This window comes from Balaenoptera musculus, chromosome 9 (genome assembly GCF_009873245.2).
Source record: "Balaenoptera musculus isolate JJ_BM4_2016_0621 chromosome 9, mBalMus1.pri.v3, whole genome shotgun sequence".
Taxonomy (NCBI): domain Eukaryota; kingdom Metazoa; phylum Chordata; class Mammalia; order Artiodactyla; family Balaenopteridae; genus Balaenoptera; species Balaenoptera musculus.
In genome coordinates this window covers 18608861-18636776 of record NC_045793.1, presented here as the reverse complement: position 1 = coordinate 18636776, position 27916 = coordinate 18608861, and the positions used below count along the sequence as shown (strand labels likewise).

General features: G+C 49.8%; 1 protein-coding gene across 6 annotated transcripts; it reads right to left on the bottom strand.

The window, feature by feature from the left end:
* Nucleotides 1-125: 125 nt before the first annotated feature.
* Nucleotides 126-27727, bottom strand: WDR91 (WD repeat domain 91). 6 transcript variants are annotated; one of them, XM_036864066.1, is made up of 15 exons: nt 27569-27727; nt 26007-26186; nt 25003-25210; nt 23117-23199; nt 21998-22128; nt 20709-20874; nt 13103-13258; nt 11118-11311; nt 10351-10501; nt 8326-8420; nt 8026-8194; nt 5537-5645; nt 4593-4705; nt 3125-3322; nt 126-662 (listed from the first exon to the last, which is right to left on the bottom strand). In XM_036864066.1, the coding sequence occupies exons 1-15, from the start codon at nt 27689-27691 to the stop codon at nt 498-500; spliced, it is 2241 nt and encodes a 746-aa protein (XP_036719961.1). In that variant the 5' UTR covers nt 27692-27727; the 3' UTR covers nt 126-497. The 6 variants fall into 6 exon arrangements, with proteins under 6 accessions (XP_036719961.1, XP_036719965.1, XP_036719964.1 ...); XM_036864070.1 differs by lacking the exon at nt 27569-27727 and adding an exon at nt 27334-27562; XM_036864069.1 differs by lacking the exon at nt 27569-27727 and adding an exon at nt 27368-27562.
* Between the last annotated feature and the right edge of the window lie 189 nt (nt 27728-27916).

Below are 27916 nucleotides of genomic sequence, written 5' to 3'. Positions count from 1 at the left end.
TCAGCCCCATGGCTGGTGAGGTAAGAGCTGGGGCGCGGGGCCGAAGCTCACAATGACCATCGCCAGGGCAAAGGGTGAAGGGAGACGCTCTGCTGCACGCATACGTTCCAGAAAGAGACACCAGGTGACCCCAAGAGCATTCTTTTTATAAAAAAGAAAACTGAGCGAATATATACAAAATACTTTCAATCTCTTCTAGGCCAACAGAGCAGCCATCACAATGTTTCTCCTGCTTCCTGAGCTTTCCTCCCACCATCTGGCGCCTGCTCCTGGCAGAGGCCAGCATGCCGATGTCTGGGGAACACGTGCCACAGTTCTACATGGCTCCCGTTCTCGTCAGGTGGCTGGACAGTGCCCGAGCCCCCTGGGCAGTCTCTCCCTGAAGACTCCCCACCCTGGCAGGGAGCCGGAAGGGGAGCGTCCTGTCTTCCTGAGCCGTCTCTGCCTGCCTCCCAGGATAATACTGCTTCCGTGGGTGGCCCTTGGGGCGGGCCCCATCAGACTTTATGGGCCAGGAGGGTGGTCAGCTTGATCTTGCCGTCCATGGAGGCAGTGAGGCAGGTCCCGCAGTCCACGGCTGTGCTCCAGTCCACGGTGACCACAGGGGCGCGGTGGCCGCCCAGGCTCAGACAGCTCTCCAGAACCTTCTCCTCCCCGCCCAGCTGCAAGGGGACAGGAGAGACGAGGTTGCATCATCAGGCACTGCTCACAAACACATCCACTTTATCCACTTTCGGTAGCCAAGCCGCCTCGAGCCTGGGGGCTGCCACCCCAAGCTGAGGACATGCCCAGGCACACAGGTCCCCCTTTCCAGAAAGTCTCAGGTTCGTTGCTTGGACCAGGAAATATCTTCACTTTCCCGACTATAGTTACTCCTTCAGCTGAAGTGGAAAATAAGTCCCTAATATGCTCTGAAAGACACAATTTTCCCTGCCACCTTTAACCTGCTGTGAGCCATGTCTCCTGCTCGTGCCCGGTGTTCTCTTCCAGCACCATCTACCGCTCCCAGCCTCATATCATGTATCTGCCTCTCTGTTTTACATTTGCTTCCCCCAGGGAACACCACCGGCAGGAAGGCAGGAGGGCAGGGTCTTGGTGATTCCCTGCCGTGCAGCCGGCACACACCCAGACAGCAGTGCTGGCACCGGAGGCCCTGGGTCAGGGCACAAACACGGCTCTCCTCTGTGCCGCCAGCACCTGCCGCCCGGGACTCAGGTGCGCAGGTGTGAGGGGTCAGAAGGTAATAAGGAAGGGAAACCAGGAGCAGACTATCTATCCAGCTACATGCAACATCCATGAGCAAGAGAGAGGAAGTATTCAGCCTTCACGGAGAAAACATCTTTAAAAATCATGAATTGTTTATAGATTGTAAAAATGGGACCTGAAGGTCATTATATTCCTTAAGTAATTAGACCCCGTTTTTGACATTTTTTAAATGACAGAGGAAAATCTTTCAACCCATTAATTGGTTATAGAGAAAGTCTGACTGCAAACCATATGAACTGATCAGGACAAATGATAAAGCCCGCACGATCAAAAATAAAATAATATACACACATACACACACAACACACAATCATACAGAGAGCAAAGGAGAGCCCACCTGAAACTCAACTAACTCTAAATAATAAACTAAAATTAGGCTTGTAGACAGCAAACGTTTTACGGTATCTCCCGATAGCAATTACCAGAAATTATGGAGCTTTACATGAAACCGTCACACCGTACACCTTCAATATATACAATTTTTGTCAACTGTACCTCAATAAAACTTTTAAAAGATTTTTAAATGTATATATTTAAGTAAATAAGTAAAAATAAAGTGTGGAACTAATTTTTAAGGAGAGGGCAAGAGCCACCCAAATCATCACCATCTGCGGAAAAGGGGAGCCTGGCTGACAGTAAACCCAGGCTTCCCGGTGCCACACTCAAGGTCAACAGTCCAGAAGCCTCCTTACTTCCCACTTCAGCAGCCCCCTTCCCCCTCACCCCACCGTGTGCCCTTGCTCCCCTCTGCCCCGTGGAGCCCCAAAGCCCGCCTTCCTCCACATCCTCCCAACTCCTCCTCCTGCTCCTCCAAAGGCCTCAAATCCACAGACTGCCCCCCTGCCCAGTCCTCCCCGAGGACTCGGCCCCCACCCGGCTTCCTCCCCTGGGGGCCCTCAGCTCTGTACCGTCGTCACTGTTGGGGCTCGCGTCTCGTTCTAACTTGAGCGTGAGCCCCAGGAGAGCGGGGCCACACTCTCCGTCTCCTGTGCACACTGCCCGGGGCCTAGGACACGCCCGCAGGCAGCTGCTGTCCGGAGCACCGGCTGCCCGCTGGCTGTGAGCCACGCGAGGCGAGCTCGGGGAGCCCCAGAGAAAGAGCATGCCACTCCATCACTCTACCTGCAGACGAAACACCGCCAGGCAGAGAGCTAACACTGAGGCTCAGGACTGAATCCACGTGGCAACGCGGAACCAGACCATGTGCTTAGGCCACGACACAAATCCTCATCCCTAGTCCATTTGGTAGCACTAGTAACATAGGAGAGATTTATAATTTCGTTCAATCATATATCCAAAAAAAAGTACATGAACCAGAGAGGCTGTGACATGAGAATTAAAATAAGCAGATAAACTGAGTGGACAACTTACATCCCGCGTGACAAATCACACCCCCGGATTTCTGTCCCAGCCATGGATTGTAACGTCCTTGACCCACAGGACCTCCCATAAACAATAAACCTACACCAGATTAGAGTACCTGGAACAGACCACCTAGGCACCCTCCTGTTTGGGGTATGTCCCCCCAAACCAACCTACAGCCCTTCTCCCTAGCTCTTGAGGTTTTCTATAGTTGGTATTATTCCCAAGGAAGGAGGCAGAAAAGGGACAGAGTCTCGTCCAAGGACAGTGACGGGGGAGCAGAGAGGACGGACACGCCACACTCGTGCCCACTCCCGCCTGCTCCCTCGAGCCAGCCTGCAGCCGGGAGGCCCAGGAGCTGTCCATCCCGGGTCAAAGGCTTCTCCACGGCCATCGGGGAGGGACAGAGATTGGGACAGAGACAGGGACAGAGGCTCGAACTCAACCGGGCCCAGACCTCCGAGGAAGAACCTCCCTGCCACCAGCCGCCAGGTACCTTGTAGATGACGCCCCCTGTGGCAGAGCACGTCAGCATGTAATTCCCCTCCGAGTCAAAAGCAAAGAGCCGGCCCCGGGGGACCTGGACCTGCTTGTAGCCGCTGTAACCCGACAGCACGAAGGGGCCCGTGGCGTCAGTGGGGAGGCCGTACTCGGACACCTTTAGGCCGCTCTTGTGGATGTTCCACTGGATGAACTGCAACGGCAAAGCACAAGCACGGCACTCTCAGCGGGCCAGCAACAGAGCCTCAGTCCGGGGGGAGGAGAGAGGACAGGCCCCGGGAAAGAGGAGGTGGGTCCACAGGCCCTGGGAAAGGTAGTGAGATGACCACACAGTCCCGACTCTTCCCAACACAACTTAAGCATTTTCTTAAGGGAAGAAAATCAAGAAAGAGTCAGCCACTTCACGTCAAAGCCTGAACTTTCTCTCTGGCCTGACTCCAGGAAAGGGAAAAGGCAGGCAACAGCCTTCGCCTAGATTCCCATCTCTCAAGCAAGGGCAATGCTCCAGTGATTGTTATTATTACTGTTGTTGTTGTTTTCATTATTAATATTACTGTCAGGGTTAGAACCCAACTAGATTTTTCTTAAAAATAGGACAAGTTCCAAATACACTTCCAGTTTCTCAGCAGTGCAATCAATGCAACACGAGCAATGAGGTATAAGCTGAGCTTCACGCTTTGTAGCGCAAACAGCCCTTTAGCCCACCCCAGGGACAGGCTACCTGGGTGTGACCACCGCTTAACTGAGAATCCTACTCAAATAAATAGGAAGTAGAGCTTTGATTTAAAAATCCCTTCTCATAGTTTTCAAATGAAGAATTCATTTGGTAATTACTGCCTTCGTTGGATAATACAGGTGGATAGTATACAATCCAAAAGGTACAGGAGGGTACACATGAAAAGCTAGTCTTTCTCCCAGCTCTGCCTGCCCCAGCTCCCTTTCCAAGGATCCTAATGAATCCTTCCAGAGAGAATCTAAAGGGGGCACTTATTTTTACTTTTTTCCCCAGCTTCCTTTTTACATTTCTTGACTCTGTTTGGGTGAAACAGTCTGCAGCCCCCAGCCCCAGCAAGCTCTACATATCCATGCTGTGACCACCCAATGACCAAGCTCACTGAAGTACATCCTGGCACCCCTGGCACCCCACTGAGTCAGGTGGGTCAGTGAGATGAGTCCTTTTTGCTACAACCGGGAGGAAGGATGTAGGTCTTCCCCTTTCATAAGAACAGTCAACTCCCACTGAACTCATTTAAACCTCACAAAGACCCTGTGAGACTGGTTACTATTTTCATCTCTGTTTTACAGATGACAAAACTGAGGCAGAGGCCCAAGGTCACAGAGCTAGTAAAAAGTACGGTCAGGACTGGAACGCAGCCCGTCATGCTATTCTGGTGCTCTCTAGAATCTCAGATGCCTAAGCCAGAGGAAGGGAGCTTCCTGACCCAAATCCCGTTCCCACCTACCTTCCCGTCCTCGCCAATGCTGTACACGGTGTTCTCATCGTAGCTGAACTCCACAGAGTAGACCTCCCCGCAGTGGGCCTTCCAGCTCATGGCGCACTCGTGCTGCTGCATGTCTGAGGCAATGAGACGCCACTAGGATTCCCGCCCAGGCCCTGGGGAGACATCTGCCCACAGCAGGAGGTACCTCTCACCCTCCCTCTGCCCGGTGGGTGGCAGAGGGCCTCCCAGACCCGACAGGAGTCACAGAGCTGACCCCTGGTGAAGAGTGGGCACTGAGTGCTTCATTTTACCAGTTCTCTCCTCCACTGTGCCTTGTCTTCTGCTAACCAATCTTAAACGGAAGCTTCTTTCACTGGGTCAGAAGTCAGGTTCAGGAATCCCTGGGTGGAGCCTGAGCTCATCTGGGGAGCCCGTAAGTCTAGGAGGACACATAAGTCCTTCCTGGGAGGGCGCTGTAACTTCCCACCAGGGAGCCCTGGAGATCGGTTAAAGATACAGTCCCCAGGGCCTTCCCAGACCCTCTGACTCTGGTCTCCTGGAACGGGCCTGGCGTGAGGAGCTTTAAACAGCATGCCAATGACTCTGATGCACACCGTTCTACCGCTCTCACGGGGACAATGAAGTGGTCACACCAAGAGGACAGGACGGCATGACCCTCTCGTATCCTCTTAGATCTCACTCGGGCCATGAGGACTCAGATCCAACAGCTCAGGACTGGAGGACTACTAAGCTACATCCACCCCGTGTCCACGGACACGGACCACATGCAAGGTAATTAGGGGGTCCTGAAAACAGCAGACTCTGGCCAGAGTTAAGTGCTATTACAAGCATCTTGAACTGGGGTTTTGCAATAGCCTCTAGTCAGTCCAGCTGGCAAAAACCCAGCTCTCTTCCCCAGGGCATCTGAGGAGGGGACCAGGATGGCCGTGAGCAGGCCTGCCTACCGAACAGCCGGAGGACACCATCAGCTGCCCCCGTGACCAGCAGGTTCCCGTTGTGATTGAAGGCTGTGCAGTTGATGGCAATGGGCTCCGGATCCAGGGAGAACTGGAGCTAGGAAAAGGACACACTAAATTTTAAAATGTAAGACGGTAATAAACCAAATTTCTAAACAGCTTCTGTTTGAAAGGGGGAAGGAGACCAAGATTGAGGAAGGGCACACCAGGGTATAAAAAGTGTCGGTAATGTCCCACTTTTAAACCGTGGTGGTAGGTAGGTGTTCATTTTACTGTTCTTCTCATTATTCCGTACACCTATGATTTCAATATTCTCTTCTATGTATTCAATATTTAATGAAACATTGAAAAATAACAAGTGAACATAAAATTACAAATCACAAGTTCTTAGCACAAACTAACCAGATTAAAAAGGACCTAATCAGACTGGGTGGGTATAAAGGGGAGCACCTACGAGATGCTGGAGGACAGATGTCAGCCGGATGGAGTGGGGTAGGAACGTTCTCGAGAGGGGACAGCATGCAGGAAGGGCGTGTGGCTGCAAGACGAGGAGGACAGGTGGCGCCAGGAGGCTGGAGCAGCAGGGAGGGCCAGGCCAGGCAGGGCTGCAGGGAGTGTGGATGGGAAACCTGGAGGAGCGGGAAGGAGCAGGACGTGCCCCGTGTCTGCCCATCCCCCAGGCGCAGTGTGCCCGGCGGGCAGGCGGGCGCCGTGGTGGGAGCTGTCCAGCAGCTGTCCAGCTGAGGGGCGCTAGCGGGCATGTCCCCGCAAATGGACAGAAGTGTTCAGACTGGAAACAGGTTTTGGAGGTGGAACTGACAATGTCTGCTCCTGGACTGACTTCAGGGTGAGGGAGAAGGCTGGCTCAGAAAGGCACCTGGTTTCTCAGTGGGACACATTTGCCAGGACAAGGGAGGTAGAGAGCAAGAACTGACGTGGCAGGGTGGCCCTGACTGGCTGGAGAGACCTGCGAGGCTTCCAACTGGGAACAGGAAGGCGCAGAAAGGCACAAACGGAACACTCGGGACACAGCCACCAACAAGACAGGGACACTTCAAGTGTCCGGTACCAGCAGGAAACAAGCTGCTGCACGTAAGGGCCTGACCGAAACTGATTCTCTCAAGAAACACCACTGCCTTTTAAACAGGTGAGTGTAAACAGCACTGAAGCTCTCAGGATTCAGGGTCATAGCTGTGAGCATCTGCTACTGTTCTGCCTGGGAAGGCATCCTCCGCTCCTGGGGAAGGTGAGCCACAGGCCCTGTGGGCAAGCTTTCTCAAGACTGTCATTTCTTAAGAATACGCATGTGTCCTCACTGCTTCTAGCTGCTGCTGCAATTGTTATGCAATTGTAAGTTAAGAGGGAGTCAGAAGGGGACTCCAGTTGTCTCCTGAAAAATAAACCACTTGAATGCATAATACTAAGTGAAAGAGGCCAATCTGAAAAGGCTGTCTGATTCCAACCATATGACATTCTAGAAAAAGCAAAACTATGGAGACAGTGTAAAGATCCACGGTTGCCGGCTTCCCTGGTGGCGCAGTGGTTGAGAGTCTGCCTGCCAATGCAGGAGACACGGGTTCGAGCCCTGGTCTGGGAAGATCCCACAGGCCGCGGATAAACTAGGCCCGTGAGCCACAATTGCTGAGCCTGCGCGTCTGGAGCCTGTGCTCCGCAGCGGGAGAGGCCGCGATAATGAGAGGTCCGTGCACCGCGATGAAGAGTGGCCCCCGCTTGCCGCAACTAGAGAAAGCCCTCGCACAGAAACGAAGACCCAACACAGCCATAAAAAACTTAATTAATTAAATTAAATAAATATTTAAAAAAAAAAAAAAAAGATCCACAGTTGCCAGGGCTTGGGGTCAGGGGAGAAGACTACATCGAGCACGGGGCAATTTTAGGGCAAATACCCTCTATGACACTATACGTGTCATTACACATCTGTCCCAACCCTTAGAACGCACCACACTAAGACTGAACCCTGATATAACCATGGACTTTGGGTGATTACAATGGTTAGCGTGGGTGCATCAGCTGTAACAAATGAGCCCCTCTGGTGGGGGATGCTGACAGCAGGAGAGGCTGTGTGCGTGTGGGCAGGGGGTATACGGGGAATCTCTGAAACTTCCTCTCAATTCTACTGTGAGCCTACAACTGCTCCAATAAAAGAAACGAAAAAACTTCAAATATTAAAAAAAATTAACTTAAAAAATTTTAAATAAGCCAAAAGGGCCCGATCAGAGGCTGTGTGTGAACCCTAAATTTGCGGCATGATGCTGAACGACTTCGGTTGCCGGCAATCTGCCCCACTGGAGTATTACTACTTTTCAACACTTCAATGTTGAAACCTCCTCACAAATCAAAATGTTGACGAGCCCAAAGCAAAGAGGGAAGAGACCTCAGAAACAAGGGGCAGCACAGGCTGTGTGCCTGCCCGGGAGTGTGACCAGCCCCAGGGAGACCACGGGGCAGGCCCGCACCTGCTGCTTCATGGTTTTCGTGTCCCACAGCAGCAGCTTGCCAGGAACCTGGTTCGTGCCCTTGCTGCCGATGTCTGGTGCGGACAGGTCCACCTGGGCAGCAAGGCTCGGAGCTGCAGCTGAACAGACGAAAGAGGCCCCGCTGGGGCTACACGCGAGAGACAGGATCCTGCAACACACGTGGGGCCGGGTCAGTGCTCCGTCCGTCCACAGAGGGAGGCGGAGCGGGGCTCGGAGGCTCGGCCAAGGCCAAGGTAGGCCCGCCGAGCACAGCAGTTGAGGGAGCGGCCTCCAGCACACCTGGGCATATCATCGTTGATGCTGATTTCACAGAGGTTCTTCTTGGCTTCCGTGTCATAGAGGCGCACCGTCCCCACACCGCTGCCCAGCAGGAGCTGGAAGGAGAAGGGGCGGGAGAAGCGAAGGACAGTTCTGGGTCAGGCCCGCTCAGGGAGGCCCACTGGGGGGCCAGGCCCACCCCGTGCGGTGGGCCAGGCTGCGGGGTGAGGCCTGCCTCCACTTCTCCAGCTAGTTCAGGGGAAACCCAGCTACAAAGGGCCTCATTTAAAACTTAAAGACGTCACAGGTGACCTTGAACAGAAGCAAAACCACAAAAGGAATCTGTGGAATAGAAGCTCTATTGCTCCTCAGGTAGAGCTGGAAATGAGACCCTCTGCCCACCCTCCGTGTCTTCCAGTTTAAATCCCAGCTGCCCCAGTCCTGCCCTCTGGCCCCTGATCCACCACCACCTCCCTGGGCAGTGGCCCCAGCTGGTCACTGGGCTGGGTGACAGCCCCATTTGTGTGTCCTGGGGACAGCTCTGGCTCTGGGCCTATAAAGGCCTCCAGAAAAAACAGAGGAGGCTATCCTTGTGATTTATTTGGTGAAAACTTCAAAGACAATAACGAGGACTGCCAGAAGAAAACACCAGAAGCAGATCTGAGGGTGTCCCCCAGGAATATTCCCTAGAATATGGCCTCAGCATTCACCTAGCAAACTGACACTGGTACAGGGTAAGCCCCAAGATCCTAGTGCCATAAGGATAATTCCTGCAGTTGTCAAAAATTATTAAGGGGCTTCCCTGGTGGCGCAGCGGTTGAGAATCTGCCTGCCGGTGCAGGGGACACGGGTTCAAGCCCTGGTCTGGGAAGATCCCACATGCCTCAGAGCAACTAGGCCCGTGAGCCACAGCTACTGAGCCTGCGCGTCTGGAGCCTGTGCTCCGCAACAAGAGAGGCCACGACAGTGAGAGGCCCGCGCACCGCGATGAAGAGTGGCCCCTGCTCGCCGCAACTGGAGAAAGCCCTCGCACAGAAACGAAGACCCAACACAGCCAAAAATAAATATAAATAAATAAAAATTAAAAAAAAAAAAAAAGCTTTGAAAAAAAAAATTATTAAAAAACAAGGTCTGGGGGCTTCCCTGGTGGCGCAGTGGTTGAGAGTCTGCCTGCCAATGCAGGGGACGTGGGTTCGAGCCCTGGTCTGGGAAGATCCCACATGCTGCGGAGCAACTAAGCCTGTGCGCCACAACTACTGAGCCTGCGCGTCTGGAGCCTGTGCTCCGCAACAAGAGAGGCCACGATAGTGAGAGGCCCACGCACCGCGATGAAGAGTGGCCCCCACTCGCCGCAACTGGAGGAAGCCCTCGCACAGAAACGAAGACCCAACACAGCCAAAAAAAAAAAAAAAAAAAAAGACACACTGATCCATATTTAAAAAAAAAAAAAAAACAAGGTCTGCTCCTTGGGCTGCTGGGTATGATCCCCTCCAAAATGGAATACGGTGAAAAAAAAACAAAACACTATATATCAACTTTATCTCCTTAACTACAAATTCTATGTCAAATATTAAAGTCCAGAGGGAAAAAGCACACTGTGCTAACACCACTGTGGGAACCCCAGAATAGGACACACCCCCTCCGGCCTGGCGCGGGGAGGGGTCCCAGCAGGAGGAGGAGCAGCGGAGAACCTCCTGGTGGGTTGTCAGAAATGTGCAGGGACGGCAGGAGCTGGTGGGGAGAACAGGGAGTGAGCCGGTCTCTCTGCGGGAAGACGAAAAGCAAGCCAGACCACCGCACACAGGAAGAAGGCCTCTGCCATCGGACAGGGTCCCACTGCAGCCTAATTCCAATTCCTGTTAACCTCCAGATAGGAGCCTGCTGGGACAGTCCTGGATGTGTGGTCCCTGACTTCCCAGTGAGAGAGAGAAGGGAGGGGCTCGTCTTAGAGGCCCCAACCAGGCCTGCGGTGCTGGAGCCCCTGGGGAGCGCCCTGGAGGGTTCTTCCCTTAGACCACAGGTCCAGCAACAAGCAAGACCACTCACCAGCCTGTCCCGCTTGGTGGCCCACTCTAAAGAGAGCAGCGGCGACTTGGAAATGGAGGATGCCTTGGTCTGCATGATGGGGTTGAAGGACCACACTTTGATGACCCCATCTACGTCTAAGCTGGAGACCCTCCTCCCCGAGCAGTCCACTCTAAGATGAGAGAAAGAGGGACGCTGTTAGCATCCTTGCCTTGGTCCGCCGTCCTCTTCAGCGCACCCAGAGGATTGCTTTTCTGACTCTCCTGCTGAGAGTCAAATGCCCACGCTCCAAGGATGGGCGTGAGCTACTTCTAGAAATATTCATTCATGCGTCTGTCTGAGAACGACTTACAAAGCATTTATTCAATATTATGTGCTGAGCCCTGTGGGCAAGATGCACACAGCCCCGCCCTCGGCACTCCTGGTCTCTAGAGACTGAGAGCCTCCTGCGTCACGGCTCCGGAGCCCATCACGTCCATCAGAGCAAGGGATCACCTACCCTCTGGGCGTTACACCCCAGGATCAGGAGTGGAGAGGCTGACCCGGCCAACGGCAGCTCTTGGCAGGACCCCAACGGCAGCTGTCCAGCCCTCCTCTGACAGTTCAGGGGTGACCACGGTCCCTCGGGGCCATCCCACCCTCTGCATCTCTGTTACCTCTCATCATCCTGCTTGCCACACCTTCACACGCACAGGCTGAAAACCGAGGCTTCCCGGGGAGCCCAAACCCCAGGCCATCAGCCTTTCCCCCAGAGGGCCCTGGCCCCGGCCGGCCGGCCCGACACCCACCTGCAGTGCATGATGGAGGAGTGGTGCTCTCCGTACTCCTCCTGCCCCAGCACGATGAACGGCTGCTCGGGGCGGAGCCCCCCACCCTCAGGGCCTGCGGTGGGAGCCCGCATCAGTGTCTCCAGCACCTCCACGTGGAGCTCCGGGCAGGGCTCTGCCTCCGGGCCACCAGCTTCAGGCTTCTTCTCTGCACACTGCACCAAGCAAAAGGGGCACAAGTCAGCTGTGAGGGGTCTGCACTGGGCCCAGCCGTTCCCCACGTCTGGGGACACACTGCGAGATGTCTGGGACGCCAGGCCACAGCCCTCGGGGGAGGATCCTGGTGGTCTCGGGGTCTAGAAGAAAGAGCTCTGAACTACAAGAGTCTGCTCTGCTGGCGGCCCCTTCCTAGAGGCCCTGCTCCTCTCACAGGCCCTGCGGAGGGAGTGTGGGCCACAGGCTCCCAGCCACAGCTGATGAGACTCGGGGCACGCACCACCTTGACAGACCAGGCCAATGATAACAAGAATCAGTTAGTGAGTGAGTGCCTACTGCATTCCAGGCACTACGTGAATATGATTGATTGTCTCATTTAATGCTCCCCCCCAACCATTTCTGATCCTATTATTAACCCCACTTTACAGCTCTGGAAAGTAAGACTGAAAGCAGAAGTTAAATAACTTGCCTAAGATCAAGAGCTGGCCCGGGGTAGGATGCGGATGTGGAGCCGGGTCAGTCAGAGGTAAGCGTGGCCCCTCGCCAGTGCGCTGCCGTGCCGACCAGCACCTCCTCCTGGGAGAGGGGTACTGAGAGACTGGGGTGACGGGCCAGGCACAGAGACAGACCCGAGCACAGCAGCAGAGCCAGAGCAAGGCGGGGCACCACGTGGCACCCCACACACCCTGCCACCCGGGAGGGCGGCAGCCGCCCGTCTCTGCCGCAAGTGTTGGCCATCACGGTTACTATGGGCTCACCCAGACGTAACCCAGGCCAGGCGGCACCAGCCAGGGCACTCTCTACCACCCGCGTGGTTCCTGAGGCTCCTCTAAGCACTCCTTGGGGTCCCAGAAAGAGCAGTTCTACAGCAAACATAGAATGGAATGGAATGGAATAGAACAGAAGAGAAGAGAAGAGAATAAACAGAGAAACAGAGACCTCCGAGCTCAGAGAGGTATCTTACGGGAGTGGCTGAGCTCAGGTGCACCTCTAATCCTACAGCACAGAAGGATTTGAGATCCGAGCCGTAAGGGTCTACGCTATCGAACCAGAACCAGCACAGGGCTGCTAATGCCAAAATATGCCTTTAAAACAGGCAAGTAGCCTCAATTAGGAGATACATGGTCAACAAGGTGACTTAGGCAGTAAATCCCTTTTGCCTTCAATCCAGAGTATTTGACCGAAACAGAAGCAGCTTATACCACCAGGAAGAGCAGACCCCAACCCATATTCACTAGTGAGAGGAGTCCCTGAGCTCACGTGGCAAGGGCCCTGGGCCGCAGCACGACGCTGTGTGGACACGTGGCTCTCGGGGCAGCGGCTCCAGCAGGGAGTGCAGGAGAAAGTGATCCTGTGATTGAGCAAGTCTGGGAGATGCTGGGTTAAACCAAGGGAAACAGGTCTCTCTCTCCCACCGACTCTGAGTGCCCGTGACATGCTAACATGCACAGTTAACCTAAGGGAAGGACAGAGCATGCAAGGGGTCCCAAACCAATTATTCACAGAGCTCATCTTCTGGGAACATTTTCAGAGGCCAGCATTTTATGGCCCCTGTTTAGGGAAACTACATCAGGAAGAGGGATCACTGGAGAGCCAGGTGGTTTTGGAACAAAACAACCAAAGTGCGAGCAATTAAACCCAGTCAGGCAAAACCACACTCTACACAGCAGAAGAAATCAAGAGAGGTAAGAGCAGGCCCTACACTGCCCCCCCCATTTTCCATGGCTCTCCACCATGTAGCCGCGTGGTGTCCCTGCAGGCGCTCGTGAGACGCCAAGGCCAAGCCATACCTGCAAAGTCATGGAGAAGAGCTCCTTCCGTTCCTTGCCATGGTCCTGCAGGCGCCGCTGGCGGTGCTGTGACCAGCTGGACTCCCCAGTGGCCAGCCCGCTGAAGAGGCTCTTCCCATCCTTGGGTGCGCATGCTGGTTCCCTACCCTTGGTGCTCTGGAGGACGAGACACCAGGCTGTGAAAAGTCTCTTCCTACCTGGGCCCAGGCCATGACACCTGGGCCAGGAGGGGAGCAGGAGCCAAGGAGTGGACTCTACCCTTACTCCTGGGTAAGGTTCCTCCCTGGCCATGCTGAGAGGTAGTTAAAATGTTACTATGTCAGCCCATGAGCAAAGTCAAGGGCAAAACATAAGCAGGCCGGACCTCCTCCTTTCTGTTCCCCACTCCCCCATCCTGAGAGGACAGGTCCCCAGCACTTCTCCACCTGCCACACCTATCACCTGGAGGTAATACATATATGTCTCCTTGATCTAAGTGGAACAGTTAACTTTATTTAGCTTAGCACTTACTAAGTGACAATTATGAGGCAGATCAGGCCCTACGCTGGGTGTTACGAAGATTTACAAGCAATTATATGTTTGGGCAATACAGCAAAAAAATTATGCAAAATAAAATCACCCCTCTGGAGGGAAAAAGGAACACAGTACCCTCTTGTTTTGGGCCAAGTGCATGACTAAACCAGCCAATGATAACAAATATTGAGGTATTTGGAAATGATTACTAGGCAACCAGAAAGTCTTAACAGAAATTGTTGGAAACTCAAGGCCTTTTGAGCAAGATAAATTGGACAAGAGAGAAATTGGCATCTTCTGGCTCCTTTTCATAGCAAGAGAGATAAAGTCAACCAAGGTTACAGCAAATGAACTCAGTAATTCCCACTCCTATAGAGACTGAAGATTCCTAATCTAGAGCTTTTTAAAAAGGAGCTGCCACCTCATCACCTTTCCAGATTATCTGGCTGGTTTCATTTTTTCCACCCTTATTCCCACAAATTGTGATGGTCACACTCCTACCCCCCCCAACACACACGTTTTTTTTTTTTTTTTTTTACACTCTTAGCAGAGGGATAGGATGCAAACAGCTGCTCTGGCTTGAGACCAACCTCCTCACAAATCATCTGTACACAAGTCCTAAGTAAAGAGAATAAACTCAACCAAAGCCTATTTGTGGGCTTCTAGTTCTTCTACTGGTTATTTTTTTATGTTAACACTAAACAACTTAAAATGATTAACATATGTTCCTTGGGACCCCGGAGTCATGTGAACAGTTAAGAAAGGAAATTTTAAAGGCTATTAGTTTACCTGGAGCCTAACTGGGGCTGACCTACACAGGATTGGTTATTTTTGGTTTTCTGACTGAGGCGACCTCCATTGGTATCTACTTGTGCTTGTAACAGATGTTTTCTCTAGGAAGAGTATTTGATTCTCTGAATTCTGACTTATTTTGGGAAAAGTAAAGTTCTTAGTTAAGATTTTTAAAAAATAACCTAAGAAGAAAACCAACAACAATAATAACATCAATATATATTACTCATTGAGCATTTACCATATGTAAGGTGCCATGCGAAGAACCTTACAAACATTCCCTTAAAGATGAGGCATTATTTTAACATGGGGAGCAGATGTTTAGAGAGGTTAAGTTACTCGTTTTACACAGGGAGAACTGGACAGAACCGGAATTTACATCCAGATCTGACAGTGGCCCCAAACTCTGAGAAACCTGAAGAAAGAAAAACCATGATGGGAGCACATGGAAGAAAGTGACACTGAATAGAAAAGATAAGAAGAAATGTCATAATCCTGGAGCAAAATAACAACCAAGATAAGGCCCTTCTCTCAGTGCTTCCAGCCGTTCTTGAGAAGTACCCCGTGGTCCATGGAACACTGAATAGGTCCCACAGTTTTAGAAAGTGGAAGATGACTCCTGTTACCTTCCCAAAAGTAAGAGGTGGTCCTGAGGGAACCATGGTCCCTCACACGGTCCCGGGGTGGGCAGTGGGGTGGGGGGTGGTTCACTCCCTAGGAGGAGATCCAAGGATGCCAACCTTCATTACACAAATCTATTAATTCCTCCCTGTATCTACTGATCCAGAGGGCAAACTGCTCAGACTAAAGAATGCCACGGGGGAGGCTATACTTATATCAGACCAAATAGACTTTAAGCCAAAGACTGTAATAAGAGACAAAGAAGGCCATTATATAATGATAAAGGGGTCACTCCAACAAAAGGATATAACATTTGTAAATATTTATGTACCTGACATCAGAGCACCTCAATATATAAAGCAAATATTAACTGACCTGAAGGGAGAAATAGGCAGTAGAAAATAGTAGTAGAGAACTTCAATACCCTACTTTCATCAGTGGATAGATCATCCAGACAGAAAATCACTAGGGACACACTGGACTTAAAACTGCACTTTAGACCAGATGGACTTAATAGACATTTACAGAACATTCCATCCTCAAGCACACATGGAACATTCTCCAGGACAGATCATATGTTAGGCCACAAAACAAGTCTTAATAAATTTAAGGAGACTGAAATCATAGCAAGCATCACAATGGATGAAACTAGAAATCAATTACAAGAAGAAAACTAAAAAATTCTTAAATATGTGGAGCCTGAAAAACATGCTCCTGAACAACCAATTGGTCAAAGAAAAAATCAAAAGAGAAATCAAAAAATATCTTGAGACAAGTAAAAATGGAAACACAATATACCAAAACTTATGCAAAAGCACTTCTAAAAGGGAAGTTTGTAATAACACCTACATTAAGAAGAAAGACCTCAAGTAAACAGCCTAACTTTACACCTCAGGGAACTAGAAAAAGAAGAATACACGAAGCCCAAATTTAGTAGAAGGAAGGAAATAACAATGATCAGAGCGGAAAACAATGAAATAGACTAAAAAGTCAATAGAAATGATCAATGAAACTAAGGGCTGGTTTTCTGAAAGTTAAACAAAATAGACAAAACTTTAGCTTGATTTACCAAGAAAAAAAGAGGACTCAAATAAATTTAGAAATGAAGAATTCCAAAACACGTCTCCAAAAGCTCTAACATTTTGATAGACAAGACAAAAGAAGAACTGACAGCAGAGGCCATGTTTTCTGGACTTCAAAGGTGGCTATGGGAACTCCACAGCTAGCTATAAAAATACTGCTGAGAGGAGGAGGAAGATCAGCTTCCAGGGTTGACGGCTGTTTTCCAAAATAGTGGGATCCTGGCAAGCAAGGAAGTCTCGAACAGCCTGGCACAACTATGATTCAGGTTTGACAGATTTATCAGCCTGACCAAGAGATCTTTAAACTGGATATTTGAGAAGGAAAAGAACCCATTTAATACTGCGTGCATTCCCAAAGAAAGTACACAGACCACAGGGGTATCCCACCTTGGAACCAAAGGTTGGGAAGGCTGCAGAGCAGGGACAGGCACTTGGTGGCACACCTGTCTTTCCTTACTCACCTGCTACACCTGATAAGTGGTGTTTTTTCCTTTTCCAACACGTGGTTTTAAAAGTGCTCAATTCAATTGGCCCAAACTGATGGAATAGAGAGGCTCAGGATAGACTTCAAATTGCTCTAGCTGACACAAAAGCCACTTGTAACCCTTCCCCAGCAAATACATTACAACATTAAGAGGAACAAAACCAATGTTTCCCTGTCAAGTCAAGATGGCAAGGAAGTTGTCCAGTTTATCATTAGGTTGGGGGCTGGACAGTACTCTGAAATGAAAATTCACACAGGCATTAACATAAGGCACTGCAATAAATTAAGAAGAACTGTCTTTATAATGATAGGGTAGTTTACACCAAAAGAGCTATAGACCTAAGTGTGACCTATCAGATCCTGCTAGAGAGAGCTTCTCCTTAAACTATATCTAAGTTATTTACGAAAGAAGGGCAAACATCAAAAAAAAACACTAGCATGCTAAAAGCTGATGAATGCAGCCATCCACCAAACACCTAAATAAGTAAGTTAAGGTAAACTCGTGTCTAGCTACAAATGCATATAACTTAAGTAAATGTTCACTGTGATACAACCGGTAATTGAAAGTTTTATTTTAAGAGCAAACCTCATAAAAATCTTAACTACTGGATTCAGATAACATTCTAACAGTCCAAATTATATTGTCATATTCTACCATAATCTACCTGTCTCCTACAGTTCAGGAGAGGTATCTTCACCTATGTTTTATCATTTGACCTTCTTGCTTCTCACTCTAGGGAAGGATCTAAATTCATTTTCGGTGGCCTGAATACAGCTTACCAGGCAGTCATCCAAATGGAACAGAGAACAAGTTCCAGTAATTTAGGCTCACCTGAAGCAAAATAAAGACACCCAGAAGACAGGCCCTAGTAACACAGAAATTGCAGAATGAAAGACGGGGAAGAGGGCTCCCTTTTCCCCATCCTGCTAAGATCCATGGAAACAGCCCCAAGGGCAGCATTCTTACTGCTGATGTCACGGGAGCTATAAGGTAGTTTGATACTAATAAGAGTTACAAACACAGAAGTCTGTGGTCACTTTGCTTTCTCTGCATTCCAGCCAATCAGAGGTTATCTCTATAATAACCATAATTCCCCCTCACAGTCCCAAACTGACTGAGTAGTTATGGAAGGAGTGGAGTTATCACTGGAGGGGAGGATGGGGTAAAACTGCAGTGGGGGAGCCTGCTGAGAGGTGCCCACAGGGGCTTCTGTCACAGAGATCCCAGAAGAGCTTAGGAATTGTGGTTTTACAGCTACTTCCATGTGTTTCTAAAATTTTGCCTCCGGATTCATATTGAAAGCACAGAGAGTGTATCGCCATAGACTCTACATCTATAATTTTATGAACTTTTCAGTGATAACAACAACAGTTACAGTGACCGATCACAAGTGGGTAAAATGCTGATGTGATTGAAACTTACAATGCTATGTATAAATAATATTTAAAATAGGAAAGCCTATCATTTTATGTATTGCTAATTTTTTTTTATAAATTTATTTTTTATTTATTTATTTTTGGCTGTGTTGGGTCTTCGTTGCTGCGCGCGGGCTTTCTCTAGCTGCGGCGGGCGGGGGCTACTGTTTGTCGCGGTGCCATGTGCTTCTCATTGCAGTGGCTTCTCTTGTCGCGGAGTGCAGGCTTCAGCAGTTGTGGCACGCAGGCTCAGTAGCTGTGGCTCGTGGGCTCTAGAGCGCAGGCTCAGGAGTTGTGGTGTACGGGTGTAGCTGCTCCACGGCATGTGGGATCTTCCCGGACCAGGGCTCGAACCCGTGTCCCCTGCATTGGCAGGCGGATTCTCAACCACTGCGCCACCAGGGAAGTCCCTGTATTGCTAATTTAATAACACAACTCACGTTGTTTCGTTTGCTTATTCAGAGTAAAAAAGAAAGAAGGCGCTCTGGCATGGTAGTAGTGAGGAAAAGACTACGAGCTTAATATGCACTAACGAAGCCACGTGGCTGATTAAAAAACCAATGTCATTTTCTATTGCGTTAAAAGCAGTATAGCATTAAAATCACAGGAAGTGATCATACAGCTAACTGCATTTGCTATTGGTAAGAGAGCATCTTGAACTGTAAACTCAAATTTGGCCATCGATTGTATAGAGGAATTTAAAAATTAGAACGTCCCCCTAGAAGAAGAGAACCAGAATGGTGAGGGGTCTAGAAATCATGCCACATGGGTAAACAGTTGGGCAGAAAGGAAGGAATGAACATAGCACTTAGCCTGGAAAAGACAGGAAGGGTTGTCCTAACCAGAAGCCTTATTCTAATAGCTCGAAGGCAAAGCTGAGATCAGTGAGTAAAAATCATAGAGGCTTCAACTAACAACTTTCAAACAGGCAAACATCCCACACGTACAAGCAGTGACCTCCCCAGCACAGGAGGCAATCAGTCACAGGACGTGCCCTCTCTCAATAGGAGGGTGGGCCAGATGACCTTTAAGCTTTCTCCAACTCTAAAATTCGGTGATTTTTCTTGAACCTCAAATATACTAGTTATCTTTAGAACTGAAACATCACTGCTGAGTCAAATATATCAGTAAAAAAAACGAGTGACCCAAGCACTGGATTTTTCAGATTGCAGACACTTATCATCTCCATTCAGGAAATGGAAAGAAGGCTGCCTCCGCTCTGTTAACCTGCCACACGGTGACCCAAGCTTTGTTTGAATATATCTCAGAGGTAAAGGAGGGCATGTTTTCTGCAAATTACACATTCTTACCTTTGTCTCCTGAACAAGAACCATACAAAAACTTTCCAATCCCATTTCACCCTCACCATAGGACACCTTAGTGCCTGAACACGTAAACATAAGGCCACAGGCGTAAGTCCAAAGACCCCGTCTCCGTATTTTCTTTTAAGTTAATGAAACTGAATTTCATCATTTCATGCACATTTTAAGGGACGTAGCATTCCATACATCATCTATTACACTTACAAAATCTTGCACAGTGAAAGAGATTTGCAAAGCGAACCGTAAAACTTACTCAGCCACATTCTACAAAACTGCAGTTCTAATTTTAAGGTTTGAACTTCAAAAAAACAGTCGTAGAATAACCATGACTGGTTTTTGATGCCCCGAACCCACTAGATGCTAAGGTTGCAGTTATTTTGCATTGCTGCCACTTTAGGTCTCAGAACTGACTTCCCAGCTACAACAACTACAACTAAAATGTATTGCGTGCTTATAACCTGCCAGGCACTGCATATACCAAGGGCTCTCATATCAGCTCAAATAACTCTGCCGCTAGGGAGTGAATGCTGTTTTCATCATCCCAAGTGAAGTGGGATGAGTTTAAGCAATCTGCGCAAGGATGATAAACAAGGTACAGTTGCCTGACTCCAAAGCCCACGCTCTTTCTTCCCTGGTGTCCTGCTCAATGTCTGCACTTCAACAACAGTACTAAACCCAAGTGCTGTGCTAAAAGCCCCGACGTCCCAATGGCAGCCTTGGGGCGGACCCCTTTCTCCCCAAGCAGCCCCACGCTGCTGCCTCACTTGCAACTGTCCTCAAGCCAAGGGTGGCAGGAGAGGAAGGCAGAGGTGATGACAACTTACTGTATCTGCGACTAATAAAAATATATTAAAAGGGAAACAGTCCCTACCCGAGCAATAAAGCATAACTATGGGCCTGTTAAAGTTTCACTCTGGCCAGCATTTCTGAAAGCAATGAATTCTGACCATCTCTGCTCGGAAAACTACTCAATTTTGGACATATGCTGGCATAAAAGAAATTCTCTTGCAAGTTTCTATAAAAGTGAAAAATAGCAAAACTCCTTTGCAGAATCAGGAACTTGTAAAAGAAATACTACACTGGGTTTAGAAGTAACTTTAATTTAGTCTTCATCGACAAGCTACTTTATATCACCAAAAATCTAAAAGTCCAGAATTGCTTGAATTCACACTTGAGTAGGCAAAGCGCAGTCATAAGCACTCATGAGCTAGAGGACATTTATGAGAAACGGGAAGGGGCCCTTCAGGGCATACTTCCTCTTGTCACCATCCACCCTCCACCTGCAGGTCCTAAGGGAGGGTGGACAAGTCCCCACCTGACAAGTGGGATGTCGGAGGCCTCCTGGCGAGAGTTAGAAAGGCAGGACTTGCACTAACCTGGCCGCCAGAGGACTCCTTCCTGGCCGAGCTCTGGGCCTGAGGCGGGGCCTGGGCAGGCAACAACCTTGAGGGGCTCTTCTTACTCTGAGGCAGCAGCGAGGACAGGAAGCCCACGCGAGGCGACTGGGAGAGGGAAGCGTTCCTCTGGCTGCACACCATGGCTCTGGAGAAGCAGACACAGCACAAGGTCGCGGCGCTGGAGGGGGAACCTGGCGGAACCCGGGGCACAGACCTCCCAGGCTATGGATGCTGCCAGTGACCAGGGCCTTGGCCAGGTTCGCACGCCTGGGCCTTAAGGCGGCATGATGCTTGGTGCTATTGTTGTACGAAGGGAGCCAGCAGCCTAACTGGCACAGCGGTGAAGGCTGAAGGCTGCGGCTCTTCTTTGAGGGCCGTGGTAATGCTCAGAGCAGCGCTGTCTAATAGCCACTGGTCACGTGTGGCACTGAGCACCTGAAACGTCTTTAGTCCAAATGGAGATGTGCTGGAGGTGTAAAATCCACACTGGGATTCAAGACTGAGCATGAAAAAGACTGTTCAATATCTCATGAATACTTTGTTTATATTCATTACACGTTCAAACGACATTTTGGGAAAGTTGGGCTAAATGAAATATATCATTAAAATTAGCTTTTTTTTCCTTTTTTTAACATAGCTACTAAAAATTTTTAAGTTCAATTTTTGGCTTGCACTTTATTTCCATCAGAGGGCGCTAGCTCAGAAACTAGAGCAGTTTCATCTGCTGCAGTACTTGGCCACATGCAGGTTTGGAATCTGACTGCCTGGGTTTGCATCCTGACTCACCAATCGCTAATTCTGTGACCTGTGGCACCTACGTCTCTTCAACTGCTATTATTCTCATCGTCTGGGTTTTCGGCTGTAACTAGCTGTTTTTTTAAGGTTGCTCAAATACCTCTCTTCCAACCTGCCTACCTTTCCAAACCCTGAGACAAGAGCATGCTTCTACGGAGAAATGCATCCAACCTGTGGTTGGCAATCGTGTCATCCAAGAGGCGCTCCTTTCAGGGCACAGAAACTTCCCAGGGCTTCACGAAAGCGGCTGTGATTATTAACCCAGGCTGCACACATCTGGATGTGCAGGCCCCTGGAAGAGCAGGCCTAGAGGCTGGGAGGTAGGGGACAACTAGAGGACCAGGGGCCCTTACTCAGAAAGCTCAGACAATAACAGTGAGCACCGGGGAGGCTCCTGGCAATTCCACGTCGTCGCCGGGAGGAGGGGAGAGCACAGGGGACAGAGGCGCGGAGTGGGCGCGGCACACACTCACAGTTCCGAGTCCCCCAGGCGGTCCATGTTGGAGACATAAGAAGGCAATCTGTGCTGGACTAAGGCCTCTTCCTCTTCTGGCTGTTGCTCCTCTTTCTTCAGTCGGTGGATTTCAGCTTGCAGTGCAAACAGCTGCGTAGAGGTGGGGGTGAGTAAGATGGGGATCTCACCCGGCCTTCCCTCCCCTGGGGAAGGTTAGACCTCCCGTCACATCCGAAACACAGTCACACTGGCTCAAAGGCCACTGGCCCTCAGCCTCGGAGTGCCTGTCTCACTCTCTGCAGACTGGAAAAATGGGTGAGGCTGCTGTTACTTGACTACAGGGAGGTGAGAAAACTAAAAACCGTTAGATATACAAAACACACTTTTTTTTTTTCTTTTTATCATTTGACTCGCTTCCTGAATTCAGTGAGAAAAACAGTTCCACCCAATCCTGCTTTGCTCTTTGGAATCTACAAAATCAGACTTTGGAACTCAAATGGAAAAAAAAAAATTTTTAATGAAGCTCAGCATTTTTGACCTTTTGCCTGAAGAAAATTATACACACACCCCCAAACCCAAGAATCTTAAACCCCCAAACCTAAACAGCTTATAACCTTCCTTTTTCTAAAAAATCCTCCCTTTTCTGAAGATGTGTCAATCTCAAGGTTAGAGAAATGCTCCTCAGGCAAATTGTAAAGGCAAATGTTGGTCCCCCGGAGCTATCATTTTACCAAACTAGAGAAACCTAGTTTCGCTTAGCTGAGAACAATTAAATCATATCTGGGCTGTAAACAATACAGATGTGGGGACAGGTGGAAAAGCACTAGGGGTGGGAAGCAGACGTATGAAAGCAGGTTAGATGTAAGGTGACGTCAATGCATAGAGTCTTTTTCCTCTTAAAAGTTTACTCCTGTTACTGTGTTGTTTGCGCTACGTGACTTACAACATGAGCCTCACCTCTGGTTTTCAAAGACTTGTCACGTGGCCCCCAAATCCCCAACACTGCCTTTCTGGTGACTCACTTTCATCTGAGATCAGTGCTTTCCTCTACTGAAATCAGCCCTCCATGGCTACTACCTAATTTTACACATGAAAAGCAGAAGTACTTCCCAAGGAGCAAGCATTGTTCGCAACAAACCTTCTGGCGCAGAACTTCATTTTCTTCCTGAACCTGGTTGGTCCGCTGGCACTCTGCATCGAAGTTCAGGATCACGGGAACCGGTGCACCAAGTTAAAGAATAAGCCTGCCTCTTAATCAACTTGACTGTGGTGACTATGTCACGATGTGTACGTACACCGAATCATCAAGTTTTATACCTTAAATATATACAATTCTTAATTGTCAATTATACTCCAACAAAGCTGGGAAAAATAGCCAATTAAAATATATATTCTAAAATAAAATTAAAGTCAAAAAATAAAAATAATAAAAATAAAATTCAAATCAAAAAATATATTCTATCACAAACTCTGCAATAAGATAAAACAATTCAATACAAAAAAAAGAAAGAATAAGGCCTGCCTGCAAAATGATTAAAAGCCCTTCCCAAACTCTTGACACGACACCAACACCCTTGAACATGACACAGAGTAAAGACTCTGTGCTGTGGGCTCCTCACAGCTTTATGAATAGTCTCTCCCTTGACACCGGGCCTGGCCTGATTTCCTTCAGAGAGACTCACGGACACATGACAACCTGCCTGGCTAGCCCACAGAGAGGACATAAATCCAAACCTGACGCTTTCTCCCAAATGCCAGCAGTAAAGGGCTAGTATCCTGCGGGCTTCACAGCCAGCCTAAGCTTTAGTGACATGGAGCAAAAAGCCAGCCCAGCGGCCAGTGGCTCCGTGGGCACACCGCCACCTGCTCCACCAGCTGGGCAGAAGGGCTGGCCACTCGCCTTTCCCCTCCGCAGGTTGAGCCTCTCCCTGGCAAAGGTTCAGACTGAGAAGCAAGCTTTCTGCAGATTGCCACCCTAGGAGCACCCACATCCTAGGTCACGGTGTCAGTCTTTCCTGACCACCACAAACAGCTTCAGTCCAGAGGAGCACAAAGCAGGCAGGGCCTCAGTACCCGGGAAGCAAACTTCCCTAGAGTGCCCCCGGGGTCAAGCCGTAACTGCCTCTGGGCTGGGCCCCCTGTTAGGTTTGTCTGAAAGCCCTCGGGATGAAGAGCAGCAGCAGAGAAAAGGCCAACCTGGCACGGGCGTAATTCACACTCACCACAGCACAAAAGGAAACAAGACACTCCCTTCCTACCCCCACCAGAAGACGTTCCTCCCAGAGCCAAAAGGAGATGGTGGATGGGCCTCCACACGTCCAGTTTATCAGTAACTCACCAGACAGCCCCATTCAAACCAGACTCCCTTCTCCTCCCGCAGGATTCCTGTTAGAGAGCAAGAGTGAGCGAGGAGGGTGTCCTGGGCTTTCCACGACAAAATGGTAAACACGGTAGGCTGTAAATTATTTACATCCTCTCTCTTAAATATCCACACCTATATTCTTCAAGCTGCTCTGTCCTCTGACAAGTCAAGGGACCCTGAGGTCATTATAAAGACAGTGACCCAGGCACTAACACAGGGAGGAAGTTCCAGCCCTAGAAGTGTTCTCACCTGCTACCTAATCCCAACAAAGGCAAGTGAATCCTGGGGGGCACAGGGCATGCACAAAGGGTGCTCTCGAGGTTGGCCGGTTTCGCTGCAAAGCAGCTCTGCACTGACCCCTGCGTTTGCTGAGAGAGGCCCTATTTGAGGGCTCCTATCCCCTCATTGCTAGTACAGTCCCCACCCACACATGTCCACTATTCAGCAGCAGAGCGGCAGAACTAAGGATTACAATTCCCGGCCTATGATCTCCGGCCTACCAATCAAAATAACCACAATCTGTCCAGCCCCCTCACATGACACATGACAGTGATCCTTGGGCATTTTGTAGAAGAAATGACTGCATTAAGAGCAGCGGCCCCTGATCACGTTGTCGGGCTGCCTCAGCCTGGGCCCCCAGCCCCGGGCAGCTGAGAGGATATGCATGCACTGAAACAGGACGCTCAGGAAGTTGTGCAGGGACACGATGAAGGTGTCGGCCCACTGGCGAGAAAAGTAGGCAGCAAAGATGGGGTTGGTGTCTGGGGATGGCAGGAAGGGCAGGACAAACCAATCCTTCCACTCGGCCTGGTTCTGGAGCTCCGTAGCCTGCTTTGCAAAGAACTCCTGAGCCTTGTCATTTCTGTTTGTCTGCCAAGACACAGAGGAGGTAGCAAGGAGGGGGAAGAGACAGAAGTCCAGAGGTAAGAATCTTCACCACCGCACAGCAGAGAGCCTCTGAATATCGGCCTGCTGGGTAAATGGCCAAACATGATCTATAAACTCTATAAAATCAAAAAAATCATCACACTTTTCTCAAGTTCCTTGTAACTTCAAAGAAGCTGGTTTAAACTAAAGTCCTGAGGGACCTCCCTGGCCGTCCAGTGGTTAAGACTTCGCCTTCGAACGCAGGGGGTGCAGGTTCCATCCCTGGTCGGGGAGCAAAGATCCCACATGCCTTGGGGCCAAAAAACCAAAACATAAAACAGAAGCAATATTGTAACAAACTCAATAAAGACTTTAAAAATGGTCCACATCAAAAAAATCTTCAAAAAATTAATAAGTAAAATAAAATAAAGTCCTGATGATAAATACCATCCTAAAAATTAATTCCTAGTTGATTTTCAAATAATCTAAGTGATTTACTCCCCCAGGTCAGCCATAATCTTTATTACTCAAACTTTAACCCAGCTACTTATATTCTTCAAAACACCACCCAGGCTTACGTGTTTGAAACAAGAGGGGAAATAGGAATGAGGAAGACAAGTCCAATCATCTACAGATGAGAAGGAGAAAAAAAGTAGGAACACAGTCAAAAATAATTTGCACTGCGACTGTTTCACCCTTTCCCAGGAGTAACAGAGAGAGCTGTCCCTAGGCGTTAAAAGAAAATCTATTTCTGGATCAAAGAACTCTCTCCACCAAGAAATCCCTAAACCCAAAGCACCTGGATTGTGTAGACGAGATAAAAGCGGAACAGGCTGGTTTTCAGCTTGTTGATGGTGGGTCTATACATATCCTCCAAGCGGCTGAAGAGCCGACGCTCCAGGTAGTTCCAATAATCCCGAAGGGCAGCCAAGTCATACACCTGCATTAACTGCTGCAGCTGGTCCACAATCTTGTCCACCTGGTGAGAGAAAGATGAGATGGAGGAGGCACTGAAGGACGGAAGGGAATTCTCTCCTCATTCCACAGAGTTAATACAGCTTTTTCCTCTTGCTGTGGCTTCTGGATGTTAAAATTTTTTTTTTCTTTAAGTTAGCAATCTATAAAACTTTCAAAACACAGTAACGTAATAGCTTTTAGGTTTTTTTCCTGATGTTAGATACGTGTTTTGACCCTCTACCAAGCATGGAAATTGCAGGTGTAAAAGCACCCTGGCCCAGGAAGAAGGAGATCTAAGTCCAGGGCCTGGATCTGCCTCTGACTTACTCAGCCACCTTAGCAATGTCACTTCAACTCTCTGGTCTCAGTTACCTAAGATTTCAAAAAGCAAAAAAGACAAGAGTGAGACAATCTCCATGCCCCTCCTCCTAACTCCTCCATTCCAGGATTCCAAGGCTCATGGTGAGATGTACTGTCTCCTTCAAGTCCTCAAAGCACTCCCAAAGTCCTGGCAGCTGCTCAGAGTGTCAGCCAAAGGAGTCACCTCCTTGTGAGGAGCAATCATACCAGAGTACACAAGATGGAAAAGCTTTTGAATATTGATACCATTCCAACACACCCATTTTATAGATCAGGAACACTGAGGCTCGGACAGCTGAAATGATTTGCTTTTGCCACCACCAAGTAGCCACTAACTTCGGCAAGACAAGAACCCAGGTCTCCTAACTCCCCTCCAGTGTTCTTGCTGCTAGCTCACTGCCTCTCTCAATTCACCTGCCAACACCAACTGAAGCCAGCAAATATACACACAAATCACACACATATAAATTCCAAGAACTTCTCAACAGAAAATCATGTCTGAGCAGGGGAAGTATGTTTTCAAATGCACAACAAGGTCTTCCTCAATCGTGAAGCAAAACTGCCAATGAGTCACTGATAAAGCCGTTTCAAACAAACAAATACTTGAACCCAGCTAACATGTTGGGCTGCAGACCCCTTTGTTCCCAAGGCCATTGGAAGCCAACTTCAGAATACTTCTGCTGCCAAAAACCCAACCATCTACCCCACGTTAGCTCCTAAAACCTCATCGCCATCCTGACCAATGACTGGCCAGCACCTGCTGAGAGGCTGGGGTGGAGAAGGGAGCCCCGGACCAGGAGTCAGGGCACCTGGGCTCCAGCCTCGGCGATGCTCCTAACTCACTGGGCAACTTCAGGCAAGTCACGTCCTCTCTCAGGGCCTCAGTTCCGCATCTGTCAAGCGAATGCCGGACGCGCTGATGTCGACGGTCCCCCTGGCGCGGTGACAGCGCCGCTCCCGCCCCGGAGGGCAGTGCTGGGGGAGAGCCAGCTCCGGGCTCCCTCGGGGCCGCCTCTGCCCGCGCCGCGCCCGCCGGCCCCTCACCCGGAACCCCTTCTCCTTGTCCGCCTTGATCTCGGCGTCCAGCTGCCGCAGCGTGTGCGTGAAGCCGCGGAAGAGCAGGTACTCGCGGACCAGCTCGTCTGTGCGCTCCACTGCCTCCGCCATCTCTGCGCCAGCGCCGTGAGGGGCCGCGGCGGACCAGGGACGGAGGGGCGGGGCCGAGGCCGCGCGGGGCGGGGCCGGGCGCGGTCGCCGATCACGTCACGCCGCGGCCGGCCTACCAGCCCGCACGCACCGCTCGCCGCGCGTCTGTGGCCCCGCCCCGGCCCCGCCCCGCGATACCATCACCCAGGTCCAAGAGCGAATGAAAGAAGCACTGCCCGCCGGGGT

Bases quoted from the DNA above. Each gene is read 5' to 3' on its own strand.
- WDR91 (XM_036864066.1), bottom strand. From the start codon at position 27,691: ATGGCGGAGGCAGTGGAGCGCACAGACGAGCTGGTCCGCGAGTACCTG. The intron at 5,646-8,025 runs GTGCGGGCCTGC...TCCTTTTCCTAG, and splicing joins CGAAAACCATGAAGCAGCAG to CTCCAGTTCTCCCTGGATCC. The intron at 3,323-4,592 runs GTAGGTGGGAAC...TTGCCGTTGCAG, and splicing joins GCATTGGCGAGGACGGGAAG to TTCATCCAGTGGAACATCCA.